This window comes from Physcomitrium patens, chromosome 1 (assembly GCF_059467195.1).
Source record: "Physcomitrium patens ecotype Gransden chromosome 1, ASM5946719v1, whole genome shotgun sequence".
NCBI classification, from domain to species: domain Eukaryota; kingdom Viridiplantae; phylum Streptophyta; class Bryopsida; order Funariales; family Funariaceae; genus Physcomitrium; species Physcomitrium patens.
The window spans coordinates 5,721,571-5,733,742 of record NC_143410.1 but is presented as its reverse complement, the minus strand read 5'-3'; the positions used below and the strand labels follow the sequence as shown (position 1 = coordinate 5,733,742).

Sequence of the window (12,172 nt, the reverse complement as noted above, 5' to 3'; positions counted from 1 at the left end):
ATCTTTCTACGAAATGGAGAGGAATTTTTTTGAAAACTTGCCATCACGAACGTTGTAAAGAGAAACCTTGACAAGAAACTGAGTGCTTCTTTTTCATTGGCACTGCTAAGTGTACATGAAGTGAAAGGAGTCTACACAACCACATTCAGTGGATTCAGTGGATAAAGAATTTTTATCAAGAACCTTGCTCATTTGGACATTGATATAGTCCAGCTCTGCGCAAATCCTCGTGTGGATAGACATCTACTCACAGGACATCTCCACGATACGAACCTGGGATGTCGTGTTGAAACCCAACCAATAAACTATCTTATGGTTTCAATGTATACTCGAATCCAAGGCTAAAAGACCAATTTCATTGGAGTGGCTCAAACAGCAAGACAAGTTGCACATAACAAGAACAAATCACAACCCAAGAGAACATGGGACTGAGGCCCTGAGGCACTTCTCCTGGTGGAATCTCTGCTGCTGCACCCTAGTCAATTGTCGCCCTTCCTGCAGCAATCGTTGGGTCAATCCCAGAAGGAGTAACCTTAGCACAAGGACAAGAATAATCAGTTTAGCTTAGATATCGCATCCTGCAAGTCATGCCCTCCGCATTCAGCAAATTTTGCACCCTTAAAAAAATACCCACAAGATAAGGTCACAGAATTTCAGGATGGTTGAAGGACCTCAAGATAAGGCCAGTTCAGCATCACCCACGCACACACGCGCCGGCGCGCGCAAACAATAGACTTCACATTGTTCATCCGAACAATCAGCACTAAGCCTCTAAACCATGAACCAACAACTGTTCCTGATTTTCTGAATTTCTGATTTTCTTCACAACAAGGATGCCCATGTTATCACATTGAGGTAGACAAGCTCGCTCATCCCATGATTCGAACTGGAAGAGAAGCAAAATTTTCGACTAAGCAATGCAATAAACGTGAACAAGAGCAAATCTGTGTCGACATGCACCCAAAATCATTGTCGGCATCGCATGCAATGCATCCCGGGCTGTCGCCTGCGAGCGACGCTGCCTAGTGTGCTGTTCAATCAATCAAATAAACAACAAACTAAGGGAAAAGGAACATGCGCCACAATTGGAGTGTTAAAACCGCGCCTTCTTCAGTCTGATGGGTGTGAAGGCACTAAGGTGTGGCAATTGAGGATTCGAGAGGCGAGTGTGTCAGCAGGGACGTTGTGAGGTGGGTTTGTGTGGCCGCGGCGGACGCGCTGAGGTGGACCTCGCCGTCGATGTATAGATTTTGGACGGAAAAACCTTTGTAGGGGAATGCTTTGATCAACCACTGTGACAGAACTCTCAGATGTGATTCTACGTTTATTGTCATCTCGCAAATCATTCCGCTTGTTTCCGAATCAACCGCCGGATTCAGATTTTGATCACGTGAGGTTTTCGGGACTGGCTGGATTGTATCCTGGCCCATGTGGTGTCTTTTAGGTTTTTTTTTTGGGGGGGGGGGGGGGGGGGTTGGATACAGAGTCGGTGAATGGCGAGGGTGTCTTCTTCCCTCGTTGTACTCAGCTGAGAGGGCATGAGAGGGATGGTTCGTGTTTGTACGTTGATAGTGAGGAGGTGATGGTGGGTTGAGTTTCCTCCGGGTTCCCGTTGGTGCAGTATTATCGGGCCTCCTTCAAGGTGGGTCGGGGCGGGGTTCTGCTCTATGTTGATTGTTTCGATCAATGGCAGCTGTCAAGCATGATTCTGGGTTCTTTGATGGTTTTGAGGTGCTTAAGATTTTGAAGAACTTGGAGTTTGAGGTGTCTGGAATGTGCTGGAGCGTTGTCGCAGTGATGCTAAGCTTTCCTCTTCTCCTGTGGGTTCTCCTTGTACTTCACCTGTCATTCTCCACTCTTCATCTTCGCATCAGCTTTTCATCACTGATCAAGTCTAGGTCCCGTTTCTCCGCATTTGTGTAGCCTGGGCTCATTCTTTTCTGTCGAGCTGAGCTTTTCTGCAGGTTCCTACCTTCTTTGAGCTCAATCTCATTCTCGTAATCTATTCCGAACATTCGTGTACTTAGTTCTTTTACGCTTTCTTTGTCTTTCTTGGATTTTACAATCCCGCTAGCATGTTGGGTGTGATTAAAGAAATTACCTGAGCATTGTTCAGTTGTGGAAGGAGTTTCGGAGAAACGCCGTTCGCGAATTGCCTCTGTTTCCAATCCCAGGTTGCTCTTAGGGTAATTATAAGTGTTTGAGAGAATGCTAACAGTATATCTTCACTTCTGTTGCGGTTATACTTACTTCCCTTGTCATTCGGATTTTTCTCCTCAAAATTCAATGACAATTGAACCTCATTTCTTGGAATCACGGAACAAAACTATTGTCCATGATTAGTCTTCTCGAGTTCAGGCCACCTCGTTTTTTTATTTTTTATTTTTTATTTTTATTTTGAATGTGTCGTCGCACTCGGTAGAACTGCAAACATATTGCCGTTCCTGTATGACTATTTTCGCGTGCTTTTGAATTCAAATGATCAAGGACTATCCTATGACAGTTTTTACACGCTAACAGCTTCAAATTGCGCGATCTTGTCCATAATTTTTAAATCCAACTGCAACTGTTCAAACTGAAAATTCAGTGCCTACTGCAACTGGATATATTTGCTCGATCTCTTGCATCGATGACTTATTGTGTCTCTATGTGACTGCCGGGATCAGGCTGAAATATACAATCTATGCACTACCGGGAGTTTGAAATGGACAACGCAGTAGGTGGCGACTTGCCACATACCCCTCCAAAGGAGACTAGAGCTGGTGTAGCGGAAAGATGGATTACCTCTCAAGCCAGCACAACGGCAACCTTCTCTCAGAGCAGCTCCGCAAAATCTTCCTCCGTGGAGAACTCGCCCAAGACGTCGTCTTCGTCGTGTGCAAACAAGATACCTCCACCTGTGTCCTTAGATCCACCAGGACAAACACAGCCTTCCATTTCCGCTGGATCTCTTTATAATTTCTCCTCTTCTGCTGGAGAGTCCTCATCTATGGGGCCCTTGTCCAATTTTGCAGGTCCATATCTGCATTCTTTTTCTTCAAACATCCACAGCGGGTCCATATCCTCAAGTCAGCTCCCTAACCCCTTGCTCTTTTGTTTATACATGCAATTCAATTGATTTGTGAACATTATTTTTAGCGCGAATCGATTTGTAGTCTTTCCACAAAGCTCCAGGCTATTTAGCTCGAAGTCCGTGACTTGAATATAGCCTGGAGGCTCTGAGACCATTGAATATAAAAATGTTTACAAGAAATGAAGAGCTCCGTCATACTAAGCTTCGCTTTTCATAGCACTTGTGTCCGGCGACCATGTTTTAGTTTCGCATGGAGCCTTGTGTTTCCAGCCGAGTGTAGTTTAAGTGGTCTGTTGTAACATCACTACCTTAATTTGGTGTATGGAACTTGCAATCGGATGTTCGATAATTTCACTAGTTCTTTTAACAGGTGACTTCCCTTGCAGGTTTTGACTTTGGATTTGGTATGCTCAATTCGTCTCCTAACACACTCTCGACATCAAGGATGTTATCGCCACAGCACAGCTTACAATCACCAAGTCATATTGGTCAAAACTTGACCCTGAAGCCCACCAAATCAAAAATTCCTGGGAACACGAATCTGCCAAATGGCTTGACCAAGCACCACCAACATTATCGTGGAGAACCGAAGGATGGATTTAAGGACTCCCTTCATGATATTTTTGCAGAAAACATTTATCCTTCTTGTGGCAACGAAAAGCTGTACGAGGCATATAACGAATTGCACAGTTTGGCACAAGATTTTCACAAACCGTTCGATGCTCCAGCGATTGTTGTTGTTGGACATCAGACTGATGGTATGATACCGTCACCGAGATTCGTGGTATTTGTCAATCGTTGCTTAACAACAGTGAAACCTATCTCTTTGCACTCGATCTCATTTTCAGATGCTTGATTTTGCAGGGAAGAGCGCCTTAGTGGAAGCCCTCATGGGGTTCCAATTTAACCATGTTGGTGGAGGAACAAAGACTCGCCGGCCCGTTACCTTACACATGAAGTACAACCAATCCTGTACTGAGCCTCGCTGTTACTTGATCACTGAGGACCGTCCACCGCGGGAGGAGGAGAATAGCCTAGAGGAACTGCAGGTAGGGTTCAAAATGGCAGCCGTGTTCGTTGCAGCATGCTTGACCTCAACTCATACTTCTGCTAGAATTTCAATGAACATCTGTCTAATTTTCATGTAAGAACTTCAAAAGTCAAATTGATTTAGTTTTGAGGTGCCTCAGGCTTACATAGAAGCGGAGAATTTGCGGCTCGAGCGTGAAGTCTGTCAGTTTTGGGAGAAAGAAATTATCCTCAAGATTGAGTACAAGTTCTGCCCAAATTTGACGATTATTGACACTCCTGGCCTAATCTCAGCAGCCCCCGGTCGAAAGCATCAGTCCCTTCAGGTAATTAGAAACTTTCCCTGTAGTTCTTTTTCTTCTTTTATTTTTATGTTTATTCTTTTATGCCCAAAATGGATTTCGAATTTTCATAGCAGAGCTGATCATTATTTGAGGTTGATTGGTGTGCTGTAACAGTCACAAGCCCAGGCTGTGGAGTCACTGGTGCGCACAAAGCTGCAGCACAAGGAGTTTATAATATTGTGCCTTGAAGATTCAAGTGATTGGAGCAATGCCACGACGCGGAGCATTGTTATGCAGGTATGCTACCGTGGTATCGATCATTCTAATGTTGAAAGGCAGTTTATAGAATCACATCCAGAATGCAAGGATGACTGTACCTGTATGTAACCTTTTATTCATGTCCATATTCTCAAAGGTGGTCACCATCGTATTTAAACTTAGTTACTTTTGTGGTTCTAATTGGACGAGGTCTACACCATTTTGACGAATGAAGCTTTTCCAAGATGACTTTGTGATTTACACCACATAGAAATTCAATATCTTGATTTAAGATAGGATTTGGACCTATGCATAAAGCTATGATTCAATTTAGTGTGTTGGCGTCCAATTAATGAATACTACGTGGTGTCATGATCTGCAGGTTGATCCAGAACTCTCTCGAACTGTCATTGTTTCAACAAAGCTAGATACTCGCATTCCACAATTCGCATGTCGCGCAGATGTGGAGCTTTTCTTGCGACCTTCCACGCGATTACTCGATGGCAACATCTTAAGTGGATCTCCTTTTTTTACTTCTGTTCCCTCAGGACGAGTTGGTGCTAGTCGTGATTGTGTGTACCGCTCAAATGAACATTTCCGCGAGGTAATTACTCATGTCGATAACTTGACACTGGTTGTTTGTTCTTGGATTGAATTCTCATTGCTTTTTCTTCTCGACCATGTATTTATAATTCGTGACACTTCAATTTTCTCCAGGCAGTAGCTTCACAAGAGGCAAAAGATACTGCTGTATTAGAGGAAAAGTTGGGCCGTCAATTGACGAAGGAAGAGCAGGCTCATGTTGGAGTTAGCCGTTTGAGACTGTTCCTTGAGCAATTACTTCAGCGACAGTGAGTGTATGCCTATTGGAATAGGCCGAACTGAACCACATGTGATAATGTTCTTACGTTCAGAATTGGTTTTGTTCTTTGTGTAAAAACATTTGCAACAGTCTACCTCAACGCACAAAATGTCTTGTTTTGATTTAGTTACATATTGGGCTCTCTAGAGCTTACATTCCTTCTGCAGTCTTGTTGTAGTGCACTCATTCTTTCTGACTAGCTCTAGAGAGCTAATTACTTCCTCAATATAACAGAGTCTGATGTCAAAATAGCCGAATGGATATCATTTCCGTATCTATAACTTTGCATTAGCTTATTGATAAGTAACGATTGTACTATGTGATTGAAGGTATCTGGACAGCGTGCCCACTATTGTTCCACTCCTGGATAGAGAATATCGAATTGCGTTACTTAAACTGCAACAGACAGTACAGGAGCTCAGGTATTGTTTAGAATTCAGGCATTGCCTCTAATGTTTTAGTTATCTCCAAGCTCCATTGCGTAAGGCAAGGTAACTGGAGGGCCTACAGGATGAATTCTCGTTTGGTATGCTTTGGAGTTCATGTATATCAGTCACTATCTATTTACAGGTAAAGCATGTTGTACACATTTTGCTATCAAAGCTGTTCTCAAGTGTATGGTATTGGCATTCTACATCCACCAACCTGTGACGACACAAGCAAGTGTTGGTAGGTGGTCTTGGAAGAGTTGAGAGGAATTTGCAATTAAGAGTAGAGGAAGACTCTCTGTCAACACTTTCTTTTAGTTCACTCTTCTATTGTCTATGCTTAGATCATCTTTTCATTATTTTCTTGCAGCAATCTGGACCATGTGAAACTTAAAGAGAGGGGTCGTATGTTTCGAGATTCTTTCCTCTCCAAGGTTTCTTCTCATACCTGAACTTTGGCTCTTGTTCGAATATAGGTTCTAAGCGATAAAGAGTGCTACAACATCAAAACCTGTCTTAGTCCAAGAGCTTCCTGGTGGCTGATCTGGAGCTTGAATTGCATCTTCAATTGTTTTGCTCTTGTTTTGTTGTCTTTGTTGAGGCGAAATGTTAATTTCGCCCTATATCGTGTTGGTAAAGATTTGTACGATTAATATGTTACAATTGTCTGAACATCATTTCTGTTGAGGAGGGTGCCAAACGTAGATGCTGACATTCCACGAGATGGTGGAACTACAGCACTAGCTTGATCACCTAGCATTACTGTACTGTATGTTCTGATGACAAATTTCTGTGTTTTTCTAGCTGTCTCTACTCCTCCGAGGGACTGTTGTTGCTCCAGTTGATAAATTTGGTAAGTGTGTTCCACTCTGTAAATGTGAAGCATATCTTACGCTCAATTTTCATTGACAATCGTCACTTGCATATTGCTGAGATACATTCGGATGTTGCTAGCATTACAAGACTATCCCTGCTTGATTCTGAAGACATCATACTCATGTCCTGAATTATGTGATCTGATTGCCGACACATATGGAATTTGCAGGTGAGTCACTGCAAGATGAGCGTGTCCGTGCTGGAGCGTTTGTGGCTATGGATGGTGTACAAATGCCGTATAAGCATATGCCGGTAGTGTGTTCCTCATCCTTGTCTTGACAACACTGAATGCTTAATATGAAGCGTGTACCAAACTGCAATATATTATAGTTGACTTTTAAATGATTTCCCAGGATCATAGAAGAGACATGTAAGGATTTTTGAATTGTTAAGTGTGCCACTGAGTTGCTAGTTTTCTACATGGATCAGAATGCAAATATGCGGCTATATGGAGGAGCACAATATCACAGAGCTATGGCGGAATTCCGGTTTGTTGTTGGGAATGTTAAGTGTCCTGTAATAAGTCGTGAAGAGATTGTAAATGCTTGCGGGGTTGAAGACATCCATGATGGCACAAACTACTTCAGGTATGCCGCACTTCAAGGGTTATGACAGTGTTTTCATATTGGTTTATTGTTTATTCGTTTTGTTCTCAAGACTTCTTACAGTTCTGAATTTGTCTTAAACCCTTGTTCCTGGTAGTTCAAAATGCTGCGTGTAAGGGTTTCTAGGATACTTCACAAAGTCGCACGGGATGTTTAGGATGTAGTTTATCAGTATTTTGACGAGTATCAAGTTCTGGGAAGAGGTCAACCGTGTATCTTTACTTAAGATGGGTGTAAGTAGATAGTCTGTGACTTACTTGCTTAAAGTTCTGAGAGGAAGATGTGGATTGAATCAGGACAGCATGTGTAATAGCAGTAGCCAAAGCTAGAGATGTTTTCGAACCATTTCTGCACCAAGTGAGTATTTCGACCCTAAAAACCTTTCACCTAGTTGACACTAGTATGACTCTTGCACTTTATTTGTTCTTTATTGGTCGTATAATCTCAATGTCCTCTGTTTCAAAGTTTTTCGTTAGGTAGAGTAATCGTAGAATGAGACTTCGCATTATTTTTTTGGTGACTTCTCAACTAAAGTGAATCCAAAGTAATATCTTATCTGAAGTGATCATGTCATAGAAATGAATGTTGAAAATCATTTAGATTAAGCTGAGCAGAAGATGGACTGATTATTTGAATCTGTATTGGACATAGTTGGGAACCAGGCTCTCGCATATAATTCGAAGACTTCTGCCAATCTCATTCTTCCTCCTTCAGGTCAGTCTCGTTTCCATTTTGAGAAATTTCATAATATTCATGAGGCGCAGGTTTTGGTCACGTAGATCTGGTGAATACCATAGCATCCCCTCACTAACACACCATTTTCGATTTTGAGATTAGTCAGTAATCCTTTGTCGAAATAGTTAAGTCAGGTTTAGATCTCGTAGATTACTGAAGTAATTTTGCCTTTGTTCTCTAATTTTTTCTCCTTTTATGAAGAAATCTCATCCCGAAGTTTTACTATCCCCAGCCTAAAAGTTGGTCGTATGTATCATTGGAATGTATTAAGATTGAGGAAGCGTGCTGTATCTTAACCCTCGATTGATTTTATTGCAGAAAGATCGAGAGTTTCTGAGTGGTCACGATATGTTTTTGAAGCATGTCGTAAATGCATTCCATATGTTTGTGGATTCTACTGAACGAAGTTGTCGAGAAAAGTAAGTTACTAGTGTGAAACTGCAACCAATTTTCTTTTTGTTTTTTTTTCTTTTTCCCTTTGCATTTTACTTTTCGTAATCTCTTCATTACTTTCTTTTGTGGCAGGTGCATGGAGGATCTAATGAGCACCACGCGGTATGTCACTTGGTCACTGCATAGTAAGGTAAAAAAAAATTATGTGTCTGCACATGCAGGGCGTTTCTCTTCACAACCAAGTTATAGACGTGGGCAGAGCCATATTCCGTTTCCATCTTTGTTTCTTGTAGCACACAAATTTTTGTCTCTGTTACCTTCCCCTGGATTTATCCAATAATTATTAATGTTATTTTATGAATTGTATTGCTACACAATCGCAAAATCATTTAACTTTTGCTCTCGCTCTTTCCTGTATCCTACATCTACTCCAGGGATTTACTAGGTTGTGATAGTATAGTATGGTTTATTTTCCTAGTACACAGATTTTCTGCTGTTCAATATGGTCCATATCATTGTGTGCAGAATCAGTCTGGACTTCGACAGTATCTGAGCACCCTCAGCTCAACAAATGATGTGTTACCAATCCCAACAATTATTACAGCAGCTGTGCCGACAGTTACGAACGAGGGACCAGCACCAGCAACCGGAAACAGCAACAAACAAGACAATAAAACCCGGCTGGAAAAGGCGGAGTCCTTGAGTAGCGGCCAATCGCCGCAAGCCCGACTTGTTGACCTGCTCGAGAGCACACTGTGGAACCGTCGCCTTGCGCCCACATCTGAAGAGATTGTGAATGCGCTGGTGTCACAAATTTTTGAAGGGATCCGCGATCATTGTGTTGCTTCTGCTGAAATGAAAGTATGTTCGAAACCTTTGCTCAATTGTATAAATTTCTTGTGGTAGTCGAGTACACAGAATTGATTCATTTCTAGCATAAGATAATTTCTAAACTGCGCCAGAAATTTTCGGTCAACATGAGACTGGCTCAATACTGTATATGAAACATATTTTATTTTTTGAAATCCTTGGAGAGCTATCACTTTGAAGCAGTGCTGAAATAATGAATGTTGGATGGCTTTCTTGTGCTCTACAGTTCAACTGTTTTTTCTTAATGCCCGTGGTAGACACCTTCCCATCATTGTTACGGGAAGACCTTGAAACTGCTTTTGAGCAAGATATCGACCATGTTTTCGATGTAACACAAGCACGACGCACTCTCTTTAAACAGAAGCAGGACTTGGAACTTGAGATTCGTCGGGTGTGTTAATTTCTTATGCTCAAGTCTTCACTGTGATATGTATCTACTTGCAGCTTCTTGTTAATAGTTGAATTTTTTTACGTAGTTGCTGTGCTTGACTTAATTTTGTAGGTGTTATCCCTGTTCTGATGGAATTTTATTATCCATTTCTTGATCCAACTACGCTACCCAAGCGTCTCTTCTCAAAGCATCATGGCTACTTTTATTTGACAGGTGGAGAGGATTCAAGAAAAATTTGCTGGAGTTCACCAATACCTGAATTCTTCCCAAGTGGCGCCAGTGAAAGACATTTCTGAAGAATTCTCCAGTGTACAACTTCAAGATTAGCAGATTATCATCTTCTGTATTTATGTTTGTTAGGTCTAAGCCAACGAACGTCCTGGTCACAGCTCGGCCTCTTTCTCCAGATTCCCTCAAATTGTACTTAATAGAGAGTATGTGTGTTAGAGATTCAAATTGCTTGTTCTTGCTGGCTCTTGGAACCGTAGCAATCAATTTTTACAGGATTAATATCTCCATCCTCTTTTGTTGAGGTTTGCTGATCAGATCCTCATCAGTAGATGGAAGCTGGAGCTAGCTGTATTTAGAGATGTTCCAAACTGCTATGAAGTGATTGCAGGACTTGTCAGAGCTTTTACATGCTCAACAGCAGATTACACTTGTAAACTATGGAAATGCTTAAAGCATTCTTCATTATTTTTTGGAATCTCACTCCCTGTGTGATGTACTTTAATCAGTTGATTGTTTGCAAAGAGTTGTGACAAGGACATGAAACTGGATTGTACCAACTGTGCCGTTTTCTCTTGTGATATCCCAAATATTAGTCTCAAGTGGACGAAGAAACTAAAATGTACAATGCATCATTCGTATCAACGCATTGCTGGTAGTGGAGATATGAAAAGGAAGTTTCTGAAACGAATCATGGGTATAAGGCTCTTAACAAGTACGAGAATATGCAACTCCTTCATTGCACTGAGTACCGAGTTTAATCTTACAAGCATGATACGCATGCGAGCAGTCCTCATTTACATTATATTCCTAGTCTATCAAGTGCCGCTTTCAACAATTGGCCCAATGAGCCATGGCTAGCTTATCAATCACCGCGCATCACTTTACAAGGTTCTCCTGATTGTAGCAGTTTTGCCCTCTACCGCCAAGAACAGCCGCGAAGACATTGACCCGTCCACCACAGGACAAGTTCCTGATCCAAAACCTGGGGCTGGGGGTCAAATAAAAGCCACCATAGCAGCTCCGCTTCCCATTCGACACGCAAGTAGTTGATCAGTGCAATTTTTCTCCGAACCCCAACACTCAGCTTCTCCTAATTCAGTTATCCATGATGCGCCCATCCACGAAGGCGGGCAAAATAATTATATACAACCAAAAATGACATGAGCCCATCACGACAATTGTTGAAGAGCGACCACTTCAAAGTCCTTCAGCGGGACGTACACCAGAGGCGCGCACTTAGTAGTCCGCGCTTGCGATCCTAGCACGATCGCCCCAGTCCCCAGCACCCGGTTCTTACTACACTGCAAGCTCTTGCAACCTTGTGCAAATAGAGGCGTCACAAGAGTCCACATCTCGACGACGACGACGACGACTCAAAAACAAACACTCACACACTCCCCTGGGGAATCAGCAGATCCAATGTCACAAATCCGACCTCCCAGGGGGCAGCGAATTCAGTGAAATGGTGAGAAGGGTAATTGCGAGAATGAGGTGAAGGAATGGGATCCGTGGTGAGCTTGAAGAATTGGAGCAATTAGTGAGGTGGGTCAGCGCAGAGTGCGGGAGGGGTTTATATATGTGTGCCGTGGTGGCGGAGGAGGAAGTGTGGATATGGCTGAGTCAGGAAAGCAGGGCGGGGATGACGAGGCAGGGCACAAACACTGTCACTCTCACCCCACTTGCCTGTGGAGTGACAATACATCATCATCCATCACTGTACCTGGAGGGCCTTCACTGTTGTCACCTTCGCTTATTACTCATGGCATCCGTGGTGGTGGTGTTCTGCTCACTGCTGACTCTTCCTCTTGGATTAGGGTTTCAGGGTCGGAGTGGGTGTGGGGATGATGATGATTTTTGCAAATTTGGGTGTTGGTTTTAGGTTTTCTTTGACATTGAATCTGTGGATTGAGAATGTGTTTCTAATGGGCAATTGTAGTGGACATTCATCTAATGTAGAGGTTTTACATGTATTTGGATTTATTTGTCTTGTTAGCCTTTAAGACCACAGAAATTGGGCTTAGGATGAGGATATATTTTTTTTCAAATAGAGAATTATATTTGGTGTAATAAAAATGAAGGAAGAGAAGTGGAATCACTAATTGTAGTTAGAGACAAAATTGAGACCTTTGTTACAATT

General features: G+C 42.3%; 1 protein-coding gene across 3 annotated transcripts; it reads left to right on the top strand.

Annotated features, from left to right (window-relative positions):
• Window positions 1-65: 65 nt before the first annotated feature.
• On the top strand, window positions 66-10,515 carry LOC112290873 (dynamin-like protein ARC5). Of its 3 annotated transcripts, none has more exons than XM_024537692.3 (20): window positions 66-1,190; window positions 2,667-3,068; window positions 3,460-3,831; window positions 3,938-4,122; window positions 4,264-4,428; window positions 4,561-4,683; window positions 5,027-5,248; window positions 5,362-5,495; window positions 5,836-5,928; window positions 6,305-6,368; window positions 6,739-6,787; window positions 6,980-7,062; window positions 7,240-7,397; window positions 7,712-7,772; window positions 8,067-8,129; window positions 8,469-8,569; window positions 8,676-8,733; window positions 9,069-9,404; window positions 9,640-9,804; window positions 10,018-10,515. In XM_024537692.3, exons 2-20 carry the CDS (start codon window positions 2,684-2,686, stop codon window positions 10,129-10,131), a joined length of 2,931 nt encoding a protein of 976 aa, XP_024393460.1. In that variant the 5' UTR covers window positions 66-1,190; window positions 2,667-2,683; the 3' UTR covers window positions 10,132-10,515. The 3 variants fall into 3 exon arrangements, with proteins under 3 accessions (XP_024393460.1, XP_024393452.1, XP_024393470.1); XM_024537684.3 differs by lacking the exon at window positions 66-1,190 and adding an exon at window positions 1,282-1,642; XM_024537702.3 differs by lacking the exon at window positions 66-1,190 and adding an exon at window positions 1,679-1,820.
• Window positions 10,516-12,172: the final 1,657 nt, after the last annotated feature.

Coding starts and splice junctions, on each gene's coding strand:
- LOC112290873 (XM_024537692.3), top strand. CDS start 2,684: ATGCACTACCGGGAGTTTGAAATGGACAACGCAGTAGGTGGCGACTTG. Junction 4,123..4,263: donor ATAGCCTAGAGGAACTGCAG/GTAGGGTTCAAA, acceptor GAGGTGCCTCAG/GCTTACATAGAAGCGGAGAA. Junction 6,369..6,738: donor GAGATTCTTTCCTCTCCAAG/GTTTCTTCTCAT, acceptor GTGTTTTTCTAG/CTGTCTCTACTCCTCCGAGG.